At 43.5% G+C, this 27723-nt stretch overlaps 1 protein-coding gene and 2 long non-coding RNA genes across 4 annotated transcripts in view; 2 read left to right on the plus strand and 1 right to left on the minus strand.

Annotated features, from left to right (window-relative positions):
• LOC138151073 (uncharacterized) overlaps positions 1–3673 on the plus strand; it is a 17930-nt gene extending 14257 nt beyond the window's left edge. Inside the window, exon 3 of the long non-coding RNA XR_011165737.1 lies at positions 3506–3673. This is a non-coding gene — a long non-coding RNA (uncharacterized lncRNA). The remainder of the gene's footprint in view (positions 1–3505) is intronic.
• TNNI1 (troponin I1, slow skeletal type) overlaps positions 1–17416 on the minus strand; it is an 18745-nt gene extending 1329 nt beyond the window's left edge. Inside the window, exons 1-7 of one of the 2 annotated variants that reach the window (XM_069074547.1) lie at positions 17294–17416; positions 13337–13371; positions 7795–7836; positions 6389–6520; positions 5377–5466; positions 3513–3689; positions 2627–2737 (exon numbers count right to left, since the gene is read on the minus strand). In XM_069074547.1, coding sequence (XP_068930648.1) covers positions 2630–2737; positions 3513–3689; positions 5377–5466; positions 6389–6520; positions 7795–7803 — 516 coding nt within the window. In that variant the 5' untranslated portion in view covers positions 7804–7836; positions 13337–13371; positions 17294–17416 and the 3' untranslated portion in view covers positions 2627–2629. Of the gene's footprint in view, positions 1–2619; positions 2738–3512; positions 3690–5376; positions 5467–6388; positions 6521–7794; positions 7837–13336; positions 13372–17293 lie in introns of both variants that reach the window. The other variant, XM_069074548.1, reaches the window with a different exon arrangement.
• On the plus strand, positions 6527–26998 carry LOC138151075 (uncharacterized). Its single transcript, XR_011165738.1, has 3 exons — positions 6527–7421; positions 21421–21480; positions 25784–26998. It is a non-coding gene; the product is annotated as an uncharacterized lncRNA (long non-coding RNA).
• Positions 26999–27723: the final 725 nt, after the last annotated feature.

Raw genomic sequence — 27723 nt, forward strand, 5'->3', positions numbered from 1 at the left:
TACTAGCTGCGTGACCCTTGGGTAAGTCATTGACCTCTGTTTGCCTCATCTGTAAAATGAGCAGGAGAAGAAAATGGCGAACTGCTCCAGTATCACTGCCACTCTGTAAGTTCTACACAAAGTACAATGGTTCCCTATACTTACTGTAACATACCTAAAAATGCTAATGGTAATAATATTAACAATAGGCGTTCTCTGAGAACTTTAAAGTTTGCAGATCACTCCATATTCATATATTATCTAATGTATCTCATTCACAGCTTCTGACCACCCAGCCTCACCCACCCTTCTGATCCCATCATTCTAGTCCCTCAGTATGGCCCTTGGGCTCCAACCGAACCACCATTCCTGCTTTTGTCTCTCTTTGAGAACAGGAACCAGGCCTTATTCATCTCAGTATCCAATGTGCAAATGCACACAGTAGGCACTAAATAAAGGTTTAAATTGTTGTATCAAACAAAATTTGCTACTTCCTGACTCTGCTTTTGTTGTCTCCTGAAAAACCCTTCTTTCTTCTCAGCTAATTCCATTCCTTCCAGTTGACTTTAAATTTTCTTCTCTTCCTCCTCCCTCTAAGAAGCTGTTCCTTGCTCACCCCACCCAAATAGTCACTCCCTCACTCCATGTTCCTTCAGCATTCCCTCCTGTACAGGATGTGTATAGCCTGAGTGTTACATGGATAGATGAAATCTTTCCCCCTTGGCCCAGAAGGCAGAACTAGAAAGAGCAGAAGTTATTAGGAAAATCACTTTAACTATTAGCTTCATTGAATCATCGAATTCATTTCTGAAAGGGGACTTGCAAATCAGATGATTTCATCCCCTGATGTTATGGATGAAAAAATCAAGGTCCAGTAAGCTGAAGTGACCTACCTGAGGTGCTACAGGTAGCTCAGATGCAGCAGTGGATAGCACTCTGGACCCAAAATTGGAAAGAGCTAAATTCAAATCTAGCTTTGATAGCTGTGTGATCCTAGACAAGTCAGTCTCGGTTTGCCTCAGTTTCCTTGACTATAAAATGGGGATAATAATAACACCTACCTCCCAGGATTATTGTGAGGGTCAAATGACATAATACTTGTAAAGCGTCATTTAATAAATGCTTGTTTCCTCCCTTTGTTCCTAACTCTTCACTTCAGTGTGGAGCTGTCCAAAGAGGCAATGGGCTGCCTTAGGAGGGAGGCAGTGGTCTCTGCATCACCTGATGACATTGGGCGCCAGATAACTCTCAGGATATTGCAAAGGGGATTCATTGTACAGGTTTAGGCTGGACTAGATGACCTCTAGAGTTCCTTCTGACTCAGTTTGTGATTCAATGACAGTTTCAATCCTGTCCTCATTCACGTGGTGTTTTACACATTCATTTAGTGGATTCTGGTGCAAGTAATTTGTCTTCCCAGCTGGACTCTCAGTCATAGAAGAGCAATGACTGTATCATTCCACTTGCTGGGAATGGTGCTGGTAGCACTGATGAGTCCGTCGTGGACAGATGAATACTTATCTAAGATAAGCAGAGTTATGAGAGGACATCACCAAATCCCAGATTTGCTGCTTTAGATCATTCATATCCTAACTCTTCTTTAATAGCAGATGGTTATTGTTAAGTCATGTCCTATTCTCCATGACCCCATGGACAATACTGTTTTCTTAGCAAAGAGACCAGAATGGTTTGACATTTCCTTCTCCAGTGAATTAAAGCAAACAGGGTTAAGTCACTTGCCCAGGAGGCACACAGCTAGCAAGTGTCTGAGCCTGGTTTTGAACTCAGGTCTTCCTGATCTGGGGCCAGCACTCTTCCAACTGGGCCATCTAGCTGCCTCCAGGCAAACAGAGGTTGAGTGACTTGCCCAGGGTCACACAGTTAATAAGCATCTGAGGTCAGATGTGAACTCAGGTCTTCCTGACTCCAGGTCATTCTTTCCTCTGTGCCATCTAGCTGCCTGAGGAAACTGAGACAAATGAAATGAGGTGCTCAAGTTCTGTGAATAAGCCCAATCTCCATTCTGTGGCATCATGCTTTATCCCTAACCTCGTCTACTTCCACTCCCCCCAGCATCATTAGCTGTGCCCATCTCTTGGCCACAGTCAGTTCCAGCTTCATATCTTTTCACTATTGGGTAAAACATTCAGGATGCTTGGTTACATCCCCAGAATTTCTGGTCCTCAGAAACCATGCCATTACATTCTTTTCTTGGACCCAACCAGCTGGGAAGTCCCTGAGCCACCTTAGGTAACCAGACTTCTCTCTAAGACTCAACCCCTTCTCCCTCACTACAATATAGAGTTGACATTGTTAGAACTGGAAGGAACTTAAGAGACCATATAGCCCTCATTTTACAAAGAAGGCAACAAAGACCTAAAGAAATGATGTGACTTGCCCAAGGTCACACAGTTTAGAAGCCAGCATCCAATCTCATGCCTTCTGCTTCCAAATTCAGTATTCCTTCTGCTATGCTAGACATCTTCCAAGTTGCCCTAAGCATGACCAGTTGAACCTGAACCTCACATTTCTCATGATTCTCATCGAAGACACAGACGTAATCCTACTTAAGACTAAGAGAGATGAAGAGGAAAGTGCCAAAGAACTGGAATGCAAGTGAGGTCGGGGCAACCAGGGTACCTGGTACCTTTCACTGGGTGGTTGGAGACTTGGCTGCATCAAACATCTTCTTCCGGCCCTCCATGCCAGACATGGCCTCCACATTCTTACGCCAGTCACCCACCTCCACAGGCCGCTCCTGTAAGATAGAGACATAGGCCAGAGTAGTAAGAGAAATGACGGCCCAGGAAGTCAGCCTAGGTCTAGCAACCATGACAGAAACCAGGCTAGGGGGAAAAAATCAGCTTCTTCAAAAAATACAAAGTCCCCCTTCCTGTTTCCCTTCCCTGTATCTCTAAGGCTAGGAAAGGGAAATTGGAGAAATCCTGAGGTTTGAGTGTAGAGGCACTGTTTAGACCCTATGAGAAGAAGGAAGTAGCATGTGTTTCAGGGGGAGGTTCTCACTGGTTGTTGAGAGATAGCTCACTATGCCATCTGTCCTTATTTCAGTCCCAAGGATACTTTATTTCAGATGTAAGTGCCCCAATAGTAGGGTGAGGTCTCATTCTTGTCTTCCTTAGTCTGCTGCCTCCATTCTAGGTCCAATCATTCCTCCAGGCTTACTTCATTGTTTCCTAGTAAACATCCTATTCTGATTTCTTCTGGGCAGAGACTCTATCTTCACCAATGAGCTCAAATTTCCTCCAAGGAAAAAACAACTTCATCTTAATCCCAGCACAAACCAAGCTAGTAACACAGGGACCCCACAGGATGGTAAGGTTCGGTGATCACCTACACCCCAAACTCCTAGCATACGTCTGTACCTTCTCCTTTAGAAAGACATAAATAAATGATCAGACTTTAAACTGAGTCAATTGGACAGTCCATGTGACTAGCAGGAAATCTGGAATTACAGCTACAGCTGTAACAGCTAGTGGTTGAAGGGGTGGGTGAGAAGAGAGAAGAGGCCCCACCTTCTCTGTGTCCTCCTTCTTCACAGACTTGAGGTTGGCCCGCAGGTCCATGGACACCTTGTGCTTTGAGCCTAACAGTGCCCGAAGCATGGCATCTGCAGAGACACGCACCCGTCGCAAGGGTGGGCGTTTGAACTTTCCCCGAAGATCAAGCACTTTCAGCTTCAAGTCCTTGATCTGGCAGGAAGGATAGAGTGAGAAGGCCATTAGGAGAGCTTTAAGAGTAGTCAAAAGGAACCTCCACCCACTCCCCAAGCAGACAATGACTTGTTAGTGTGATTAAAGGGGGTTCTAACTCATTCTGATTCTAGACCCCTATGGACTCCACTACCCCTTGGACCAGTCCTCCTAAGACAGCAGAGATGAAATACTTTGCAAAATCCACCTATCTCATGGGAGCCCAAGAGGCGAGCCTGATTGCCCTACCTGTAAACCTGAGGAGGGTGGCCCTCAGTGGGATGCCTCATCTCTGCCCTCCTGTGTAACAATGCTACAACATTCACAAGGAGGTAAGTACCACTATGAAGGCCTGCAGAGGGCATGGCCAGGTGGACCATGGGATCACAGAGTGAAATGACCTCAGGAATCACCCAACCTAACCTCCTCTTTGTATATATTTGATGGGCAGCATGGCACAATGGATAAAGCCCTGGCCCCATGTCAGGAAGAACATGAGTTCAAATCCTGCCTCCAGTACTTGCTTCACTATTGACCACAGAGAAATGACAACCTCTCTGAGCTTCTGCTCCTTACTAATAAAATGGAGACAATAATACCTGTAGCACCTACCTCACTAGTGCACAAAGCACTTTCTAAAACATCAAAACACTATATACACATCAGTTATTATTATTTAAAAATGTGACCCATCAGGGAAAGTCATTTGAGCAAGCTGATGTAGTAATGAGGACTAGTAAGGAAAAATAGGTAGATTGTGCAAATGTATTTCATCTCTGCCGTCCTGGGAGGCCTGGCCCGAAGGTTAGTGGAGTCCACAGAGTCCTAGAATCAGAATCAGGAGGGTCGTCGAAGGCCAGGTAAGTTTAACCAGCACATGAGTTAGACTTGTCCTCTCTCTAAGGTGGAGAGTTGTGGACTTGGTTTCCCCCGGTTCCTTTCAGATGCAGCCCTTGTTTCCTGCTTTAGATTGTGTACTAAGAAATACATCAAAGCTGGATGCAGAACCAGGTGTTAGAACTGCACTTCAAAACTGGGTCTTCTTACCCCAAGACCAAGGCTGCCAAGGTTCCTATTATTCAAATGGCAAACCCAGAATGGGACACTAGGAAGATAGGCATTTGGTTGTGGCCCAGTGATGCTCTAGACCAGGGGTGGGGAACCTGCAGCCTTGAGGCCACACATGGCCCTCTAGGTCCTCAAGTGTGGCCCTTTGGATGAATCCAAACTTCACAGAACAAATCCTTTCATTAAGGGGTTAAATCCTTTCATTAAGGGGATTTGTTCTGGAAAGATTGGATTCAGTCAAAGGGCCACACTTGAGCACCTTCAGGGCCACATGTGGCCTCCACCCTCTTCTCTAGACAGGGTCCTTGTGCTCCCTATCATTTGCTGTAGCAAAAAGGATGCTAGATTTGGAGTCAAGAGAACCAGGATCAAGTCCTAGCTCTACCAGGTGCTGAGTGTGTGGGCCATGAATCACTTCTCTGAATTTCAGTGTCCTTATGCATAAAATTAATCTAAAAACATTTTTTAATGTATGTGCTACCTACCTCCCAGGATTTTTGCAAGGAAAGCAGTTTTTTAAGCCTTAAAATTCTATAAATCATTATTATGCATTCACAGTGTGGCAGCTTTCCTCCGTGCTCTCAGCTCAGAACTCCCCTCAGTCTATGGAAATCCTTACCTCCCGGGTGTTATGGTTGCATTTGGCTTCGATGTCATACCTCTCTTCATCCACAACCTCTACCTTAGCGTGTAACTCCCTGCACAGGTCCTGAGAGAAACACAGATTGAGAGAAACAAGAATTTAGCCAACAGGCCCTGGGAGGCAAAATTCACAGCGAGGCCCTTTGTCTTATCGTCTTTTGCCTTCCCTCCCCATCCCCTTTCACCCCATCAAGTTATATATTCCAGAAAGAAGTTAATAGACTTATTCACACTAAGGTCCATTTGGTTAATAAGGCTTAAAGTCGGCTCCTTCCCAGGGACATTTGGATCTTAACAAGACCCTAAGTCTTAGGTCAAAGGGATGAATTTTTATCCGTTGAATTTCAGGCAGGCTAGGTTGGGAAGTTTTTGAGGAGGCAGAAGGGACATTCCTTGTACCTAATATGAAATCACAGTATGGCAAGGTGGGTTCCAAATGGACCATCTTTTGAACAATAAGTTGTTTTCCTCTCACCCATTCACTCTCCAAACAATTCTCTACCCACTGACCACACATTACATGACATCTACCCTTTCTTCCCTTCATTCCTATGCCTGGAATTCCCTCACTCTAATTTTTCACCTTTTTGTTAATTAATTTTTTATATTTTTTAATATATATAATATGTAATAATATATAAAAATAAAATATAAAAATATAAAATTAATTAATTAATTAATTAAATTCCTATCCATCCTTTGATGCTCACCTGCAGTAAAATCTCACCTCCTCCATGCCCTGCTGTTGGCAATACTTTCCTCCTCAGACCTTTTATCATGCTTTGCTGTGTCCCCTCCAATATTCTCACCATGTCATATTATATATTCTAATTATATAGACTGGAATCTTCTCTGACCACCACTATAAGCTCCCTTAGGGTGACGTCTTATCTAAACTTTGCCTCTTTCCGGATGCCTAGCACAGAGCTCAGCACACAGCAAAAGTTTAATAGACATTTATCATTAATAAATGTTTCCCTGAAGCTCACCTGCAGGGCACTGAGTGACAGGCCTCGGGTCTGGAGTGTAGGAATCCTTTCAGCCAGGTATCTGGCCTTCTCAGCTTCCTTTTCCTCATGTTCTTGCTCCCAACATTCCTTGGCTTTGGCCAGCATCAAGCTCTGGAGGGCATGGGTATGTCAAGGGAAGCACAGGAACTGGGATCTTTTTACCTTTCCCATTTTCCCCTTGGTCTCCTCCCCCAGAGCCAGCTATAACCATAAGACCTGATGGTATCTGAGCAGAAAAGGCACCTTACATGCTGCACCAGGCTGCTGAGACAGCTGGTACTGTGTGTGTATGTCCGAGCATGGCATGTGGGCTTTCTGCATTTCTGCATAATTAATTGCAGGGGTATTTGCTAAGAGATTTTCCCATGGTATTTGTGCACACACAGATCGATTGAGCAGGCCACAAGCTAGAATGATCCATGTGCCTAAGTCACTTTCCATCAAACTTCCTCCTTCCCTACTTTTAACTCTGCCTCTTCCAGACTCACAGAGCTCTGGAGTAATGTACATCCTGCCTCTCACCACCACTGATGCCTCCTCCATCCCAGGCACACCTCTCAGATACCTAGGATGAATTATTTGCTCACCCTTTGTGCCCTGGTGCATCATGGGAGAGAGAGGGTAGGTTCTGAGTGAGCCTGCCTACTATCCATCTTCTGCATCCTGTGGTAGGTCATAGGGATTTTATCTGGACACATTCACCTTCTCTACTAGTCCTGGCCCTCCTGGGCTTCTAGGGAGTTCCCTAAGGAGAGGGGCTGAGTCTCCCCTATCAAATGGGGACCTTCTTGAGGTAAGGAGACTATTCTGTTCCTTTTAAACTAGGGGGTCATTAGGAGGAAGGACTATTTCCCCCCACCCCATCAAACTGTAAGACCTTTACGAGCAGGGACTAGGTCTCGCCTATAAGATGGGAAGCTGCTTGAAGACAGAGACTACTCCCCCCTCACCATCTTGGAAGATTCTTAGGCAGAGGAACTGTTTCCTCCATCAGGCTGGAAGTTCACCAAAGGTAGGTACTGTTTCTTCCCCATCAGATTGGGAACTCCTTAAGGGAAAAGACAATATCTCTCCTTTCTCTGGATTCTCTCACGGTACCTAGAACGTGAGGTTCTATACACATGAGGATGTCAGCCAATGCTGTTAGCTGATGGACCACTAGACTGGTTGTCTGACTAGGCCACTGGATTTGGAAATGACCATCTCAGACTAGCAGAGAAACTGCACAATTACAGGATGTGGGGACAGGAAGGAATAGGGGCTCTCACAGCCCAGAGTATTGGTGTTGAGGAAGCCATGTGCCTTTCATTCATCCCCAAGGTCTGGACTCCAACCTCCCCTCCTCCCAGTTGTAGCCCCCAGGGAAGCTTCAGCATCAGACCCACCTTGAGCATGAGTTTGCGGGAAGCTGTGATCTTGGATTTTCTCTGAGAGGGGAAAGAAAAAAATGAGAGAGGCAGATGAGAAAAATACTGCAGGCCTGGAATTCTGAAGTGGGATGAGAGTTGGAGGGGACTTTGCCTATCGATTCCCAGAATCTTCCCTTAAAAAGTTCCTCGTTGGATTGATTTGAGACCCCTAAATTCAGGAAAGGAGACTATGTTCAATTGATTTCACTTAGAAGACAAGAGACCCGGGTTCCAGCCCAGACTGTTCTGTCAGTTTAGCTATGTGACCCTCAGCAAATCATGGCTGCTCAGCTTCCTGGGCCTGTTTCCTCATTTATAAAATGAAAATTATAATCTCCTTCTCACCTACCTCACAGGGGTGTTTTAAAGACAAAATAAAATACTGAATGTGAAATGGTCTTAAAATACACGCAAAGTTATGCTGATACAAATTCTTATAATGATGCACATGAAGACATATTAAAAGTCACTTGTCTAGTACAATTTAGAAATGAAGTGAACCCCACGAATTATTTCTTCATGTAACTGAAAATTGTCCTTTTTCTAAAAGACATAAATTTAATTTTACTTTAGCCATTGGGGATTAAAATCTTTCTAAAACATAAGGCCTGCTCTCTTGGTTTCTTAAACAGAACTTTTAAACACAATTTTCGTTTTCCTATCTTTGCAAATATCAGTGGCTATCCTAAGACCAGATACTCTTGGGGACCACTGAGGGGGGTGGGACTATTGGAGCCTACATTAAACAGTCCCAGGCTTCTGTGTTTTTTTCATCTTGTTTCCTGCTTTTTACAATTTTCCTGTCCCCTCCCTCCGTGTGAATCTGTCTGCTGTCACGTCTTGCTATTATCAGCATCATTCTGCCCTAATACTCTTATTGAAACTTCTAATCTGCTGTAGAGCAGGAAACCAGATAAAGAAACATGTTAGAATTGTATCTAAAATAAAAGTAAATACACTCTGAGTGAGGGGCTCTCCTTTGAGTAAAATAAATAAGCTTTAAATGTATGGACTTGGTGTCATAAAGAGCAATGGGGATATTGTGGAAAGAGCACTGATTCGATGTTGGAGGAAATGAGTTTGAGTCCTGGCTTTGCTACTTACAGTTTGACCTTGGGTAAGTCACTTTCCCACTCAGGGACTCAGTTTCCTCATCTGTAAAAGGGGGTGGGCTCTAGATGGCCTCTTCCAGTTTTCAATCTTATGATCTATTTTGGTGGCTGAGAGGCCCATTTTGTTCACTTCCTGGCTCTCACTTATTCTCCAAACAAGTGAGTTTGCCAGAGAAGTGACTTTTTACTATAAAAAAATAACCACAACTAAATTATTCACTGTGAATACTCCAAGATTATTTAATATTAGATTGTGATAAAAACATGTGAAGACTTGGAAAGCAGGGGGGAGCTAGATTAAGAGTCATTTCTTTGACTTTATCATTTTATTACTTCAAAAAGATTTGCCTAAGCTGCATAGTCCTTATTTTCTCTGTTTATTTCTTCCCTGAATTATTGAGTAAAGTTTTATTTCAACCCATTTGTTTTCTGTTAAAGATAAGTTGGGGAAGAAGGGGTGGTGTTGCCTGGGCCTAAGGAACTGGAAAATGGCCAGAACCCCAAAAGAGCCCAAGAGAAAGAGACTGATGGTAGCTACCAGGTAAATTTCCAAAGCACCCCAGAGAATGAGCCTGAGTTTTTTCTGGCAATGCTAATTCCTTGCTATTCCAGGGCAGTTTTTAACACTGGATTTCCCTGCCACCAATAGCATCTATAGACCACTTTTCTCTGTCATCTATCAATGTGATCTCAGGGAAAGTAGGCCTTTCTAAAAAAATATGAGACCCAGAAAAACAGAGTATAAATCTATAGTCCCTCAAATATCCCTCAGGGCATCCTCAATTTGCTGTTTTGAATTTTATGTCAATGCTCTCTTCCACTACCTTAAACACTGTAACTCTTCCAACCTTGCTAAGCTCTGAGGCCTCTCTGACATAACCCTGAGGGGCTCAGAGTGTCCCCCAAACTGTAAGCCCTAGTGAAACCACAGTGGCCAAGAGCTCAACAGCTTCACCTGGCTCCCATAATCCAGGTCAAACTGAACCGCTTGAATCAGGGTTTCCCAGGCACTTAAGGTCCTCTCCCAGGATTCCCTGTTGGCTTAAGCCTTAACCATCATTGACCTTCTCTGGACTGGAGTGGAAGGACCCAAGACCCTTCTCCAATGTTCTTTCATAGAGGAGTTTGCTCTGCTTCACTTTTACAAGAACACGGAGGGTATTCCAAGGCCTGACTTGTTCCAAAAGGCTTTTGTTCACTTGATAGAGGGTGCAGAGGGAGAAGGCAATAAGGCTTGGCCCCCAGACTCGTGTTTCTTCCCTGCCTCTAGCTTCTCCTTTTCAGTGACATCACACATAATGTCACCAGTCCCCATGGGCTCTGTCTTTGGAATCATCCCCTCTGGGTATCAGATCTGGGGATTACACTGCCAGCCATACTCATCTGCTCTCCTGGTCCTGGCCCACCTGTGCAAACTGAGAGTTCTCCAAAGGCAATGACTGAGTCTCCCTTATCAGATGGAGATCTCCTTGAAGGCAGAGACTATTTTTCTCCCATCAGGTTGGGAGCTCCCCAGGGTTAAGAACTACTTCCCCCATATCACACTGGGAACCCTTAGAGGGCAAAGACCACATCTATCTCCTCCTTCTTCTGGATTCCATCATGGTGTTTATCACGGGGTTCTAAAAACAAAAAGTTAGATGATGTTGTTGACTGATTCATTAACTGATTTGGTCATCAGACTTGGAGATGACAAGTCTTAGAGAGGCAGAAAAGTTGTGTAGTTGCAAGTTTAAGGACAGGAAGGAATAGGGGCTGCTTTTCCCCTAGTTCTACTCCTTTCCCCACATGCCCACCCACCCCACCTTCACCAGGCTGGAGATTCAACTTGGGCACCCCAAATATCTTACCTCTCTTCAAACATCCATCCCAGGAGAGGCAAAGAGAGAAAAGATCAGAACAAAGAGTGAATAAAAAGCATAAATATATACTATAACAAAGAAATGCTGATTCACTGGGGAAAACCACCTGAGAGAAATCATGGCTGGTCTAAAAGAAATCTGACAGTGGAGGTGCTGGGGGGTGGGAGCCAGGAAAGGAAGCAAGTTAAAATGAAATAAACCACCACTCTCAGTTCTTGGGCTTCTCAGTGTAAGATGCCTCATTCCTTGTAGGAGATTTTTCTCAGCCTTGATCTAAGACCCTGATCAAGTCATTTCTGGCATACTGTTTTCAGTTCTGAGGGTCACATTTTGGGAAGGATGTTGAGAAACTCAAGAGAGTCAAGAAGAGGGCAACCAGGTTGGGGAAGTGTCTTTAGTTTATTCCAGATGAGGAATGTTTGAAGAAACTGAGTTTATTTCACCTGAAATAAGGAGAAAACTTGGGGGGAACATGATAGCTATCTTCAACTATTTTTGAAGGACTGTTAAGTGAAAAAGGGAATAGGTTTGTCCTCAGCCTCAGAGGCCAGGACTAGGAGCAATCCCTAGAAATTACAAATAAGCAAACTTGGGCTTGATGGCATTTGGGTCATAGCTCTCCACAAATGAAGCAGGCAAGTCAGGGGTCCCCTCTTCCCCCTCCACTGGAGGTCACCAAGCAAAGGCTGGATGACAACTCATTGGGCATATCTTAGAAGAGTTTTTGTTCAGATTCGGGCTGGAGATATGGTCTGTCTATAAGGTCCTTGCCAACTCTGACATTCTTCAGTCCTGGGAATTCAACAGATATTTACTGAGTGTCTGTTATTTACAAGGCATTGTGCTTATGACTCAGATTCTAGCATGCTGCAGGCAGAGGAGCACTGAGTCATGAAGATCTAGGTTCAAATCCTGCTTCTGACACTTAGTAGTTATGTGATCTTGGGTAAGTCACTTAACTTTTCTGAGGTCTGTCTTCTCATATATGAAATGGGTATACTCATCCTTCCTGCATCATAGGATCATTGGGGAAAAGGCACTCTATAAGCCTTAAAATGCTACATAAAAAACAGCTCTATCAGTTAGACCACCTCCCCTAAGTGAAAAGTGAAGTATTGGGACTGAAATCCACTCATTTTTGCTTAATTAATGCAAAAGAGGGACCAGGTAATTCCATCTAAAGAATGTGAATAGGGAGTAGCTAGGGGTTGCAGTGGATAGAGCATGAGTCAGGAGGACTCAGTTCAAGTCTGACCTCAGACACTAGCTGTGTGACCCTGGGCAATTCACTTAACCCCCATTGCCTCAAAATAAAAACCAAAAAGAATGACATTTTAAGTTCTTATAGTGGTAACCTGGCAAAGTAATAGAAAGAACATTAACATGGAAGTAAGGAGAGTTCTAGGCTCTTCCTAATGTTGTAAGTCTGACCATATCACTGCCCACCTACCTCCCCCCACAACCCCTCCACTTAAATGGCTCCCTATTACTACCAAGATCAAATATAAAATCTTCCATTTGGTATTCGAAGTCCTTCATCACCTGGCCTCCACTCCTCACCTTTCCAGTATCCTCTAGCCCATCACCTGGCCCACCCTATGCTTTGATTCAGTGACACCAGCCTCCTCGCTATTCCTTAAACAAGACCCCACATTCCCTGGCTCTGTCCCCCAGGCACGGAATGCTCTCCCTCCTCTTCTCTGCCTCCAACTCCTTCAAGGCTTCCTTTAAGTCTCAGGTAAAACTCTACCTTCTGCAAGAAGTCGTCCCCAATCCCTCCTCACTCTAGTGTCTTCCCCTCTCTTGATTATTTCCTATTTATCTTGGACATGTCTCATTTATGAATAGTTGTTTTTGTGTTATCTCCTCTATTAGATTGTAAGCTCCTTGAGGGCAGGACTGTCTTTTGCTTTCCTTTGCATCTCCAGAACTTAACATGGTGTTTGGCACATAGCAGGAACTTAATAGGTTTATCAATTGACCGCCTTCTTTTCTTCTTGCCATTTATATGACCTTAGATACATCCCTTGACTTCCTCAACCAGTTCTTCATCTATTAAATGGACACGGTAATGGCTAATCTTCCCACCACATGGAGTTGTAATGATGGAGCGTGGTCACACGGAGACCACTGTGGAAAACGAGATCAGGGACTATTGTTTTGTTGTTGCTGCTGCTTTTCTTTGTAACCTCAGAGCTCAGCAGTGATTGGCACATAGGTGCGTTGCAAATATTTGTTGACTTGACTTCTGCTCTGACAATGACCAAAGTGCTATGCAGATTTAAGGGCTCATTACTGAGAGAAGATGGTTTTTAATAGCAGCTGCTCTGAGGAATTTGGAGCAGTCTCAGATGAAAGGGTTTGGTTTTCATAAAGGACTTGGAGCCCCTCCCAAGAAAGCAACTTGTGTTAAATGACAGATAGCCTGGCCATACCTCAAGTCCAAGACTCCAACCCCTCACCCACACACCCACACCCCTCGACCCACTCAAACACACACACACACACACACACACACACTTTCTCTGGGGAGATCAGAATTACTTACGGTTCAGGCATGGTGGCAAGGAGAGCAGTACCTATAACCAACACAGACATAGACTCATTAGCAAAGCAGAATCCTAGATCTAGAACTTAGGGGGAGGGAGTTGTGAGGACCTCAGAGGTAATCTAGTCCAACCGTCTCATTTTACACTGGAGAAAACTGAGGCCCAGAGAAGAAATGACTTAACCAAGGTGACATGAATAAGTGTCAGAGGTAGGATTTGAACCTAGGTCCTTCAGCTTCAGCATCAGTGGTATTGCCACTTTTCACCCCCAACCTCCCCCCAACTCACTCCAGCCCAGCAGTCTGGTTGGGGCACTTAAGCAGAGTTAGCCTTTTCAGCTCAAGGACAAGAGGGATAAGCAGGGACAGAGGAATTGGGACACAGTTGAGAAGAACAGGGTGAAAGAGTACAAGCAGGTCCTCCCCTGAATTCAGTGACCTGAACCAAATAGTGCTACTCTGGGAAGATGTCCTGGAGGAGGAAAGTTTTAGCTGGGATATTGGCAAGAAGGAAGGACAGCTACATTTCTGGGTAGAGTGAGCAAATGGTCAAACAGCATGATAGGAGGAATTCTGGGAAGCTACTGGTCCTCTCTGACCTCTTCTGGAATTTTCACTGCTGGATTCACTAATATGTCCAATAACAGAGATGGGTGAAAAGTTGCCAGAAAGGCACAATTTTCAAGCACATGTGTCCTGGGAATGGAGGAGAGGGGAGCCCCAGTCCTCTTTTATTGATGCATTAGCCCAGGCTTCTCAGACCATCTCAATGATGCCGTGGGCCTGCAGATGAGATGGAGAGGGGGAAACTAGGGTAAAAGTAAGCTCTGGGTGATGGGAGGCCATATGTGGGCATGGCAGGCAGTGACGCCTTGACCATGTTGTATGGGTCCTGAAGGGAGTGCATTTATTGGGAGACGGAAAATGGCCAGTGCAAGGGAGGAAGTGTGTAAAATAAAGAGCATTGAACTTGAATTCAGAAAAGCAGCCTGAGGGCTGTCTCTTTGACCTTGGACTTCACCTTTCAGATCCTTGGCTTTCTCATCTATAAAGCAGAGGGGCATGTGGGGCAGCTAGGTGGCACAGTGAACAGAGCACCAGTTTTGGAGTCAGGAGGACCTGAGTTCAAATCCAGCCTCAGACACTTGACACACTTACTAGCTGTGGGACATTGGGCAAGTCACTTAACCCCAATTGCCTTTCCTTCCTCCTCAAAAAAAAAAGGAAGGAGTATGTGTGGTCTAAGAGATCTCTCAAGTCTCTTTTGCTTCTAAAAATGCTAGGATTCTGTGAAGGCTCAGAAGTGGGGGGAGATAATGTATGTCTGGGATGTGGGGCTGTGGGGAGGTGGGGGTGCCTCGTTAGAATGGGAAATCTGAGTTATGCCTTGATAAGATGAGGTCTCAAGAAAGGGAAAGAGCCCTGGACTTGGAATCAGAGGTTCTGGGTTTGAATCATGACTCTGACACTAGTTAATTGCATGACTTTGGGTAAGAGCCTGTTTCCCCACCTGCAAAGCTGAGGACCTCTGAGAACTCCTCTGACTCTAACATCCTACAGACCTGTGTGAGGTACCAAAGAATCTAGAGGAGAGTCCTTGAAATTCAAGATTGAGAATTAGGATTTGCTCCAAGAAGTGGTTTCTGAAGAGAGGAGTGTCATGATTATTTTTAATTCATTCTAGATCTGTTCCCTTCCTTATGCCCTCCCTCCCACCCCCTGTATCTCTTTCCTGCCCTTCTTCTATCGATCATGAAATATTTACCTCTGACCCCCAAGAGGAGGAGGTTTTAGTTAGCCTTCACTCTGCCTGACCTTAGTGTCTCTCTCTCAGGAAGACCTTTAACCTCCCACCTTTGCCCCTGCTGCTGTCCCTGGTGGAAGGCTAAGGCTCAGACCCCACAGTCCCAGCTGTCTTCCCGTTAGATGGAGAGAGGCAGAGTGGGCCCCAGGGCCCGGGAGACAACTTGTAAATTCCTAAAATGCTTGACTGAAATTAGACCTTTTACGGCCGGCTGCTTAATCTGCTATTCCCACTCATCCCAAGATTCTGGGCAAGTCCAGAGAGAAATAGGAGCTGGTCGGGTCCTGCAAGATACCCTCCCTGGATCAGTTTATCGATATTTGTCACGCTCTCATAATTTCTGTCTCCAGAAGTCAGTTCACAGATGGACAGTTTTTATATCTACTTTCTTGAGATGGGCCAACACTTCAGTAGGCATACCCTAATGCCCATGCGTAAATACAGACTTCATCAAATGGTCACCAACATAACCCTTTGTATGGACTTTGCTGGCTGGATGTGTGTGCCCACATCTCCTGTTACCAGTATGAACCAGAGTTAAACTTCCCCTCACCCATCCTGAGCATGTCTCTATTCCCTGCTAGTGAGCCCCTGGGGCCCCTTCCCCCTACAAAGGAAATCTGGGCCCAGGTGCCCCCACTCTGCAGAAAGGACCTCTAATTTGCCGACAATTTGGGCTTGATGTGACTGTGGTTTTGTCTTTTGAACACAAGTGAGGGTTGGTACTTGATAAAGAAGGTTGGGGAGGGGAGCATCAAGGCTTTACTGTGTCCAAGATCCCATATTCCCAACCTCAGATGAGTGAAAAGTCCTTCAGGAAATGCATACTTGATTGGAGAAAAAGAGCTGCAAGAATATTTTCAAGTCAAGGTCTCCACTTCACAAAAACCAGGGGGTTGGAAAAAGATTTTTCAAAATGGAACATTGAGTTAAAAATTAGGCAGAGGGATGTGTGTGTGTATATGCATGTATGTGTCCGAGAAACTACTCTTCTCATGAGTTTTAACAAACAGGGACATTAAATCCCATCTTAATTTTATTCCTATTTCTTTCCTCTCTCCTATCACCACCTCCTTACCCCCCACCTGTTCTGTCCCCAGACACTGTGTCCCCAGGTTAAGGCATCCTCTCCCCTTGATGGAATTAGGACGATATTCCTGTGCTTATCACTCTGGGTTCTGGGTCACCTCTCCTTTTCTATAGCTGTCAATAAGAAACACTTACTTATCTTTTCCATTCTCTGGAGTTGAGCTGCCTGGATGTCACATTCCAGCTTCATTTGTCATTCCAGTTAGAAAAACCAGCCTCCATTGTTCCTAAAGACCCCAGACACCTCCCCTGACCTGCAGAGGAGTCCCCACTCATATTGCATTGGATGCTTGACTCATGCACCCCAACTCTGGGCAGCACTGATGCTCTCTCTGCTCTCCATCCAGCCCTGCCCTTCCTATCCCTGCCCCTTTAGCCACTGCTATCCATCTCTTAGTGTCAACAGCGGTGAATTTGGTGGGGAGCAGAGAAGTGTGAATTCCATGCCATTTGGGGGTGGCTCTGGTCCCTAGCTTGTCCTATCAGTTTCTTCCCCAGGTGCACAGATGATAAAGATATGTCTTTGTCTTTCTTCCAGGACACAGAAAAAGAAGGAGCAAGAAAAATTTCCTAGTGATGTCTTTGGGATTTCTCAGTTCCTCCTCCCATCCTTATTCCCAGGCTCTCAAATTCCATCCTCCACAAATCTCCCTATCCGCCTTCTCCATTTTTGGTCCCTTTGTAATCAACACAGGCTTTGAAAGAGCTTGCAAGCAATGAAACACATATCCTCCCAGCCCAGGTGGAGGTAACTCAGCCTGAAAAAAAAAAAAAGACTCAGCCAGTCTCTCTGCTTGGAGATGCAACTTTCTCCTCTGACAATTGCTTTGGAGAAAATGACATTCCTTTGTCCAGGAGAAACTTTCTGGGAGTTTTCTCAGGCAGAACATTAGACTGCCAAACCCTCAGTGGATGGGCACAAAATATTCACTTCTTCCCTCCTAGTCTTTCTGGGATCTAGTCGCACCCTTCATCCCTTGTTCTTGTCTTATCTAGACTCAAACCCCAGAAGGTTTAGGATTCACTTTCCAAGATTAGGAGCCAGGCTTCAGACACTTACCTACTATAGTCCTAGCAGAGTTGAGATGGTCTGGGGCTGCTGGAGGACTGCAGACTGCAAGGGGCTGAAGGCTGGTGGAGACTATGAAAACTACGGTCCACAGCAACTGGCCAGTAAAAATAGAACAAGCTCTGCTACCTTTCGGAGCACCCCCACCCTCTCTCCACCCCCTACGCTATAGGCAGACACTATAGATACACACAGAGTCTGGGCAAACACTCCTCATGCTGCCCATACAGACACACCTGCAGTTCACACAGTTACACACACACATACACACACGCACACACACACACACACATTTTGTGGACACAGTCCATAGACTAATGTGAGACCATCCTTGGGCAGAAAAAGGTTGAAGGCCATGGAGGACAGGGTGAAATGAGGGGATGGGCAGGCTCTGTACAACTGGATGGTGGGGTGAGAGTGGAAGGCATTGAAAGATCTGGAGATGTGCTTGGAGGGGGGGGCATATGAGTGTATGTGTGCATGTACTGTGAGGCAGGGGACAGGTTTTCAGGGGGAAGGAGTGTGTTGCTGCTAAGCTATGGATTTATTCCTCAGCTCTTTGTCCTTAAGAGCAGACATGAAAATAAGCTCCCAAAGCCCATGAGATCAGAGACTAAATGAAGTCAGGCAGAGGGCCTAAAAGGAATCGGGCTGAAATCCTCCAAGACATGTGGTCAACTCTGTCTCTCCTTCTTAGTAAGTTTCCCTGATGCTGGTGTTTACAAGAGAGCCCTGAGTGTATCTGGGATGGGGGAGATAGTTGAGGTTTATGGTACTAATGACTATAGCAGCAAAGAGGGGTGGAGGTGGGGATGTGGAGCCACACTGTCAGTCAACAAGCATTTAAGTGCTTACTATGTTCACTGGCAATATGGTATGATCAATAGGGGTGGGTGTAAAATGAGTAAATTCTGCTTTCCTTGGTTTATGAGTCTGAAGGTCCAGAGATGCTCTGAAATCTTAGAAAGATGGGTTTCCAGGAACCTAGCTCACTGAATTCAGAACAAGCCACATAAGAGAGGGTCCCTGTCACCTCTTTGTTTCTAGCTGGACCACAGATGGGACTCTGACATGGCCTGAACCTCGTGGACTGCACCTGTTCTTTGGGTATTTTTAGGAGACAGTTTTTGAACACATAATACCAGCCCTATAGTCAGGGAAAGACAATGCCTGCTATGTTAATCCCCAAGGTTATTATAGTTAAGTTGCTAGGCTCAAGTTGGGCATGGAGCTGGAATCGCCAGGGCAGGGGCAGAGGGAGCCATTGGGAATGGACAGGAGGACTGACCTCTTCATAGAAGAACTAATGGAGGGAGTTTTTATCACCTTATATCCCCTTTGAAAAAATTTTTGGCTTTCATTGTCTCTTTCCCCCACCTCCTCACAAGGTGCTTGAGGGAAGGCAAAAGTATGTTCTAAGACAGGTGTCAAATACATGGCAGCAGATTCACAACACAGTGGAACGCAGTTTGAATGAGAATAAAATGCAATTGGGAAATATTTAACAAAATAAATAAAAATACAATAAAACATAGATATTACATTTTAAAACTAAGTCAGTGTGAAACCAATAGGGATCCTTAGGTATGGATTAGTGGCTCACTAATTTGTGTTTGACACCACTGGGCTAGGAGACAGAGATAAGAAACCAATCATGCATCAACACAAGCACTCATAGTGTGCCAAGGTTTATGATATTCAGGAATCTGCCCCCTTTTTGCAAAAGTGTAAATTCTTTAAAGACAAGACTGATTGCTCTGCCCCACCTGTGAATTTCTTTGCCATTCTTAAGGAGCCCTCAGGTTTTCTGGTAGTGAAATTGTCTTTAACTCAATCCAGGGAGGCTTGCTGAAAGAGTAGTGGGGAGACTGGGCAGTGTTGAGATAGAAAGGAGGTCCAAGAAGAAAAGCTAGTGTGGGGAGTGAGGACAAGCAAGATTGAGAAGAAGAGACCCAGATCAATATCGAAAGATAGACTCCAACAGTTTATCAGCAAACATTTATTAAGCACCTACAATGAGCCTGGTATAGTTCTAAATACTGAAGCTACAGAGAGAAAAATTAAATCATCCCTGCCCTCAAAGAGTTTCCTTTCTATATAAGGGAGTCAGGGAGAGAAGGGATTTTAAGGACAGTTCAGGCCCCTCCAATGGATGTATCCTCCCTAAAGCTGGGAATGAGGCACACAAAATCCACAGGGGCTTAATCAGAATTTTAGTGTTGTCAATTCCTTGGTTCCTTATCTACTTACATCATTTTTCTCTGTGGTAGAAAAACTGGTTGGTGGTTTTGTGAACTGATAGAATTAAGTTGTCTCTCTAGCCCTCTTACCTTCTCTTCAAAAGTGACAATAAATAAGCATTACTAAGTACCTAATAATCAACAAGCATTTATTAAATGTCTAATATATGTGTAAGGCAATGAGAATAGAAATATACAAATGAGACAGTCCTGCCCTCAAGGAGCTTATACTCTTCCAGGATATAAATGTTCACAGATTAGTACCTACAGAAGATATAGATAGGTAGATAGATAGATAGATAGATAGATAGATAGATAGATAGATAGATAGATAGATAGATAGATAGATAGATATAAATATATATATGTTAATTTGGGTAGTTCAGGACACATTGAGAGTGACTGGCAAGGCCTGTGGAACCAGAAGTCCCCAGACCTCCCCATCACCCCAGAACTATTGTGGAATAAGCATTGGGCAAACATAGCTTTGGTTCCTAGGTCTGATGAAGCTGGGTCCCAATTAGTGCAACTGATGAATCCTGGGATGTGGTTCCATTATTCAAATTCACACTGCATGATTTCCATTGGACAGGAATGAAATACCCAATTTTACATAATTATAACTTCAAATGGGGTGAATTTGAATACATGGAACCACTTCACAAGATTCATTATTTGAAGTAATTGGGACCCAACCGTGTGACCTTGGGCATGTACTTCTTTTCCTTGGACCTCAGTCTCCTCCTCTGTAAAAAAAGGATTTAGATGATCTCCAAAGTCCTATAAATGGAGAGCCACGTTCATGATTCTCTTGCCTTTCTAGCTATAGTCCCTTCCCTTCTTTTGAAGAACACCAATCTAAGCAACAGTATGTTTGGGATGGGTGGTATGTCCCTGTTTACCTCCCACCCACCGCCACGTCCCTCTTAGTTTTGCTTCTTTGCTAGGGACAGTAGTAGAGTTGTCTGGCATGTATCCGAAGGTTATCTTTCTGCAGTCTTCTCTTTTTGCAATTGCCTCAGCCCCATAAAACTGTCATTCCCCTCCTGCACAAATCCTGCTCCGTGCTACAGTCACCTTTGTTTTCTGGCCCCAGGGCAGGGACCACACTTTTCTGGAGCTTTGTCAACAGAATTCTGCTTCTCCCTTTTCTCTTCAATTCAAATCAAATGAATTCAACTTAACAAGTGCTTTATTAGGAAATTGCTATTTGCAAAGTACCCTGCCAGATACTGAGAAAAACAAACAAAAAAAAAATGATGGAAAAACAAAACAAAACAAAAAAATGACATAGTCCCTGCCCTCAAGGAGTTTACAGTCTAAGGGGAATGAGGCAACTTAGGTGGCTCAGTAGATAGTCACATAACCTCAAAGGGACTCAATTTTCTTACCTGTAAAATGAGAGAGAAGGATTAGCTGGTTTTCAAGGCTCCTTCTAGCCATAAATCTAGGATCCTATGATCCTTCCTTAAACCCTTCTAATACCATTTAGTTAGAAACAGGGTCCAATTATGTGAGACTTTGAAAGCACCCTAAGATCATAGGATCATAGAGTTTGAAGAGGCTTCAGAGACTAAGTGCCCTCCTTTATTTTACAGGTGAGGAACAGACTCCCAGAGATGTTAAGTGGCTTGTCCCAAATAGAATATATCAGAATTGGGATTGGAACCCATGTTTTTCCAGTATCAGATCTGGTTCCCTATCTGTTCCTAGTCCTAATTCTAATCTTAACTCCAGTTTGAGCCAGAACAGTTTGTTTGTCTCACTTCATTTTGTTTATTTGTTTTTCTATTTATTCATTTATGTATCCACTTATTTAGTTTTATTTTTAATATTAATTTTTGTATTTTGAATACTTGATTCTGTCCCTCCCTCCAGCTTCACCCCAAACCACTGAGAAGACAAGAAACATGATACCCATTATACATGCAAAATCAGGTAAAGCATACTTCTATATTAGTCATGTTCCAAAAAAAGAAAAAGAAAGTGACCAAAAATATGCTTTAATCTGTACATCATCTCTATCTCTGGAGGTGAATGGCATTTTCCATCACAAGTCCTTTGGGATTGTGATACATCATTGTTTTGATTAGAGGGGCTAAGTCTTTCACAGTTGATCACTGTTGCAATATTGCTGTTACTTTGTACAACGTTCTCCTGGTTCAACATACTTCACTTTGCATCAATTCATATAAATCTTTCCAGGTTTTTCTTAATCCATCCCCTTCATCATTTCTTACAGTACAATAGTACTCCATTATAATCATATATCATAAGTTGTTCAACCATTCCCAAACTGATGGGCATACCCTAAATTTCTGATTCTTTGTTAGGTTAAGTTGGAAATTACACTCCCAGGATGAGCATGGGTGGTGACAATAGGTTAAATGAGTTACTCAGGGTTACATAGCTAGTATTGCCAGAGGATGGGATTCAAATCTATGTCTTCCAGACTCTAGGACCAACTCTCTACCCATTACCCAATACTGCCTCTTATGTGCCTCAAACTGTGGAGAACCAACTACTGCTGTCAAGTATAATGAGGGCAGTAATTAAAGGGACATTAAAAGAAACTAGAGGGTGTGGGACTGGCCACACATGACTAGGCAAAAAAAAAGACACCCAGAGCCCAAGTGTATACTGTGTATACCCAAGTGTAAACTGAGCTACTTGTTGATCTAGGTCCACATCTTTACTGGCCATCCTGAACCCTGGACCTAGCTCCATGTTGGCCCTGCCTTGGACCTTGTGATGATCTCTGGTCTTGACTCTATCTTTGTTTCAGAAACATACTGCTCTTTTTGTCTTTTTAGTTCTGCACTTGGTCTTCAGGCTTTTTCCCACTTCCTCACTTTGATTCTGACTCTGACCTACACAGGAAATTCTGGGCTACAACTTCTATATTTCTCCTTTCCCCCCACAAAATAAGGAAATTTCAATCAGCACCATGGACATGGTTCAGTTACACCTCTTGATGGACTGTCAACCATCCCTTCCTTCTGGATATTCTCTCTCTCCCTCTCCCTCTCTCTCTCTCTCTCCCTCTCTCTGTCTCTCTGTCTTTCTCTCTCTCTCTGTCTCTCTCTCTCTCTGTCCCCCTCCCCCTACATTCCTTGGGTTCTCCTCCTATCTCCCTAACTGCCCCTTCTCTGTCTCACTGAATCCTCATTCTCTTACTGATTTCTTAAAGAGCACTCTCCAGGATTTTGCCTTAAGTTCTCCTCCCTTTTCTCTCCACTCTCACTCTCTCTTCCCCATTTATGCAGATGACTCACACCTATATTTCAACTGAATTCAATCAGCAAGTACATATTAAATACCTCTTATTTACCAGGTATGGTGCTAGGCCCTAGGAATGTAAAAAGAAGGACATTTTTGTTTGCCTCAAGGAGCTTGCCTGGGGGAAACAACAATTATACAGACTAAATCTACTCAAAATAAATGCAAAGTAATTTAGGATGGATCACAACAACAATTAGCACAAGTATTATTGTCCCCATTCTATAGACAAAAAAACTGAGGCTCAGAGAAGTTATGTGTCTCCGATATCTGAACTTTAGTTCTGCATTTCTACCTTAATGTTCCATAAACTGTCCCCCAAAATCTCAAAAAAAAATTGAGAACTTTCCCTCTCAACATCCTTCTACTTCTGATTTTACTATTTCTGTCACCTAATTTCCATGTTAGAAAATCTTGGTTTTATATTTAACTATATTGTTGTTGTCAAGTTGTTTTTCTGTCATATCTAACTCTTTGTGACCCCATTTGGGGTTTTCTTGGCAAAGATGCTGGAGTGTTTTGCCATTTCCTTCTTCAACCCATTTCATGGATGAGAAAATAGAAGCAAACAGGGTTAAGTGACTTGCCTCAGGGTCACACGGCCAGTGTCTGAGGCCAGATTTGAACTCAGGTCTGGCATTCTATGCACTGTGTCACCTAGCTGTCCCATATTTGACTATCCTATCTCCTTTATCTCTCAAATACAATCAGTTAATAATAATAGGTACAGAGTGCTTTTAAGATTTGCACAACAGAATATATTCATTATCTCATCTGATCTTTACAATAATGTAACATGTTTCCTATTTTACAGTTAAGGAAACTGAGTCTCAGAGAGGTTGAATCACAGTTCTTCTGCTGTGCCATGGAACATTCCTAAGCCCTTTTGTTTCCACATCAGTAGCATCCCCTTCCTTCTATTCCCGGGCTCTTATCAACCATGTAAACAACTACAGTAGCCTCTCAGTTACACCTCCACTTTCTCTAGATTCAGCCTTTCTTCATATCACTGCTGGCTGATGTTTGCTATGCATAGATCTGATCACTCCTCCTTCCTAAGCCCATGACGACACCTAGGCAGAGTTTGGGTTCTGCAGCCTGGCATTTAAGTACTTCTACAAGCTGGTGCCTCCCTTGATTCCCAGCCTCTCCCCCTCTTCTACAATACATTCTCTACATCCTGGTCAAAATGGACTAGTTACTGTCCTTGTCTACCCAGCCCCAGCCCCACTGTGTCCTAGGCTGGAAATGCCCTCCTTCTGCTCTTTGAATTCTCACTGATCTTTTAAAGCTACATCGAATGCTGCCTCTTCCAGGAAGTCTTCCCTCACTCCTCTTGCCTTTAACAACCTTTCCCCATAGCATATTTTTTTGTACCTCTCTAATACACTTATTTGTACAGTTAGGTGGTACAATGCACAGAGTGCTGGACCTGGAGTCAAGAGGACCTGAGTTCAAATCTAGCCTCAGACACTTACTATCTGTGTGACCCTGGGCAAGTCACTTAACCCTGTTTGCCTCAGTTTCTTCACCTGTAAAATGAGCAGGAAAAAGAAATGGGACATTACTCCAGTATCTTTGCCAAGAAAACCCCAAATGAGGTCACAAGGAGTCAGACACAGCTGAAATAATGGAATAACAACATATATTGGGATCACTTTGTTGAAGACTTATTGATGTGTGCGTGTGACCAAGTATTATCTGTATTTTGTAGCTTTCTCAAACTCTAGCACAGTATGCACTTAATAAATCAATCAAATTAAAATAATGTATTTAGCTCCTTCTAAGTGCTAAGCACTTTTCTAGGCACTGGTTACACAAATTCCTCTGCCCTCCAGGAGAGCACGTTCTATTGGGGAAGACACATGTAAATGAATGTGAAGGGGCACTGGCCAATGGAGGTCTAGTCCTCAGGGTATGAACAAGGGGTTCTGCCTGCTTTGCTGTTGGTTTGGTTATAGAAATACAGACATGGCATATACTAAATAAGAATGTGGTCATTTGGGAAGAGAGGACACTAGGAGATGAGGGGATGATGGGAGATTAGTCCCATAGTAGGCAATATGCGAAGGAAAGAAGGGATTCTGAGATTCACTGATGAGGAGAGAGGACTTCATAACTGATTGACTATATTCTAGGCATGGGGTGGGGACAGACTGTGCAAAGACACAGAGGTGGGAGATGGAGAGTTGAGCATGAAAAGTGTGGGGGGGGGAGGTCAGTTTGACTAAATCATAGGGTAGCAACATATAAGGCTAGAAATGTACATCAGGGCTAGGTTATTAAGTGCTGTATGATAACTACTTGTTAACTTGAAGTGCCCAATGGTATGACTAAGACTTAACCTTTTCTGGAATCATGGAACTAGACATGTTGACTCCTTCTAGCTCTGGGCTCCTGTATTCTATGTATGAGAGAGAAGGTGAGGGAGAGGGAGAAAGAGAGCGAGGGAGAAAGAGAGAGAGAGAGAGAGAGAGAGAGAGAGAGAGAGAGAGAGAGAGAGAGAGAGAGAGAGAGAGAGAAGAAGAAGAAGAAGAAGAAGAAGAAGAAGAAGAAGAAGAGAGGGTGAGAGGGAAGGAGAGAGAGAGGGAGAGAGGGAGAGAAATAGAAATAAACATACTATATATATTTATAGATGTGTGTGCATATATGCTACACATGAGCATTGTGTATATTTATGTGTATACATATGTACATAAACACTGTGTATGTGTTTTGTATGTATACATATATGCACCCATGCACACACACAGATCTTAGAACTGGAAAGTGCAACTGGAAGGAACATTAAATGCTATCTAGTCCAGCCCCTTCATTTGACAGACGAGGTAACTGAGTTACAGAAAGAGGAAATTTTTGTCCAAGGTCACAGAACCAGTAGGAATTGACAGATCCAGGGTTCAAACCAAGGCCTCCTGCCTCTAGGTCCAATGTGGGATTCTTCCTTTTTGCCATTTTTCAGAGCTAGCACAAGTTGATAATGGATCTGGAAGAATCAAGGGAAGAAAACAATGAAAGAAGAAAAAAAGGAAAAGGCAGTGAGTAAGAGGAGGAGAGAAGAAGAAAGGAGGACTTGGGGCCTGAAGAATTTCCAGCCCATGATTTCCCTGGTTTCAGCCGACACCTTTGTCCCCTCCCTATAGCTTTCACAAGGCCAGAGCGATGGGAGGAGGGAAGTCTTTAAACAGATGCAGTTAAACCTTTATAAGGCCAGGGCCCAGGGGAGACAGGGCCCCAGGCATCTGGCTTGCTGACAGCTGTCAGCCTGTGCCTCCTCAGGGATTGTTTTCAGAGCACAGAGGATCCAAAATTAGCAGGTGACAACTCCAGGCTGTGGTCAACTTCCCCAACATTCTCCAACCCCCATTGCTACCCAACCCCCCACCCAGGGGATGTAACAGCAAGCAGACAAAAGCCTCTGCTTCTCCAAACTCTATCAGCTGTTCTAGGGTCAGGTTTCCTCCCCTGCTGGACTTCTGAGCTGGGAGTGGGGGCTTGAGGGAAGGGAGGGAGAAGGGGAGGGCCCAGTGGACAGAAAAGGAACAAAGAAAGAAAAGATCATTTGTCCAGTAACATCTATACCATTGTTAACTCTTTGACATGTCTGATGACATTTCCTGATTCTCCTTTAGATTCTTCTGATTCTCCCCTGCCCAAAGTGGATAAATGAATGAAAACTGTCATTTATTCATCATATATATGTATATACACATATTTTTTGACTATTGTGAGCTCTACATGTAACAGAACTTTGGAACATACAAACACATATATTTAGATATACACATAGACATACATAAAATCATATGTATGCTCCAAAGTCCTGTTACATGTAGAATTCACAATAATTGAAAAACTAATTGAGGTTGAAGAACAGTTAAGGAAATTCATATTTTCCCTTAAAGCAGAGAAGTGGGAACCTCCTAGGACAGAATGCTATATACATTGTCAGATGTGGTCACTCTCGGATGTTTTTGCTTAATTATTTTTCTTTGCTGCAAAGGAAATGTCATTTTGGAAACAGGTAGTGTGAAATGACTGATAAACAAATAAAAGGAATCAATAAAACACTTTTTTTCCTTCTAAAAGAATGACTTTATTTTTTATCTGAATAGGAGAGTTCATTGGAACTCCCAGTGTAGAAACTTCTTTCATTAATACAGATTGGCAATTTGTCTATAATTCATAGTTTTAGATTTTTTGGGGGGGGGGGAGCTGAGTAGTTAAGCAGTTTGAGTGGGGTCACATGGATATAATGTGTCAGAGATGCATCTTTAACTCAAATCTTCTTGATGTCAAGGCTGTTGCTTTATTCCCTACACTATCCTTTTTATTTTAAAATTTATTTAGAAATTATAAATTTTATTTTAAATTTTAAATTAAATTAAAATTTTAAATTTTTTTAAATGTGCCAGGACAAATATGCTATTCATTGTCCCTAGTACCTAAACATTGTACATACCAACAGGCAAGTTGACAGTCCAGATTATAGTAAGCTAAATTTATAAGCCTCAATTAAAGAAAAGATGATATGGAGGTGATCTCTAAGCCAGACCCTATAAATGACTATTTAAAGACATCAAAAGATCTGTTACTTCACCAGTGGGTACTTCCTCTGCTGTTAACAGGTCACTTTCCTGTGCTACTTCCCAATTCTCCCCACCCAAATCTGATGACAACCTTTCTGAACTAAGCCAGACCCATCCTTGGACAATTAACATACAGTCCATAATGGAGCCATATCTGATGCCTTTCTAATTTGGTAAGGAACCAGTGCTTTTACTCTCCTAGCACAGACCTCAAAAAGCCACAACTTCTTCTGCCACACGGTGAAGCAAATGGAGCAGGACTTTAATGGAGGAACTATTTAAGATATTGATTGTACCAACCCTGTAGAATGTA

This window comes from Petaurus breviceps, unplaced genomic scaffold (genome assembly GCF_028583685.1).
Source record: "Petaurus breviceps papuanus isolate PSGF00001 unplaced genomic scaffold, PetGlider_PUasm1.0 90895, whole genome shotgun sequence".
In the NCBI taxonomy this organism is placed as follows: Eukaryota; Metazoa; Chordata; class Mammalia; order Diprotodontia; family Petauridae; genus Petaurus; species Petaurus breviceps.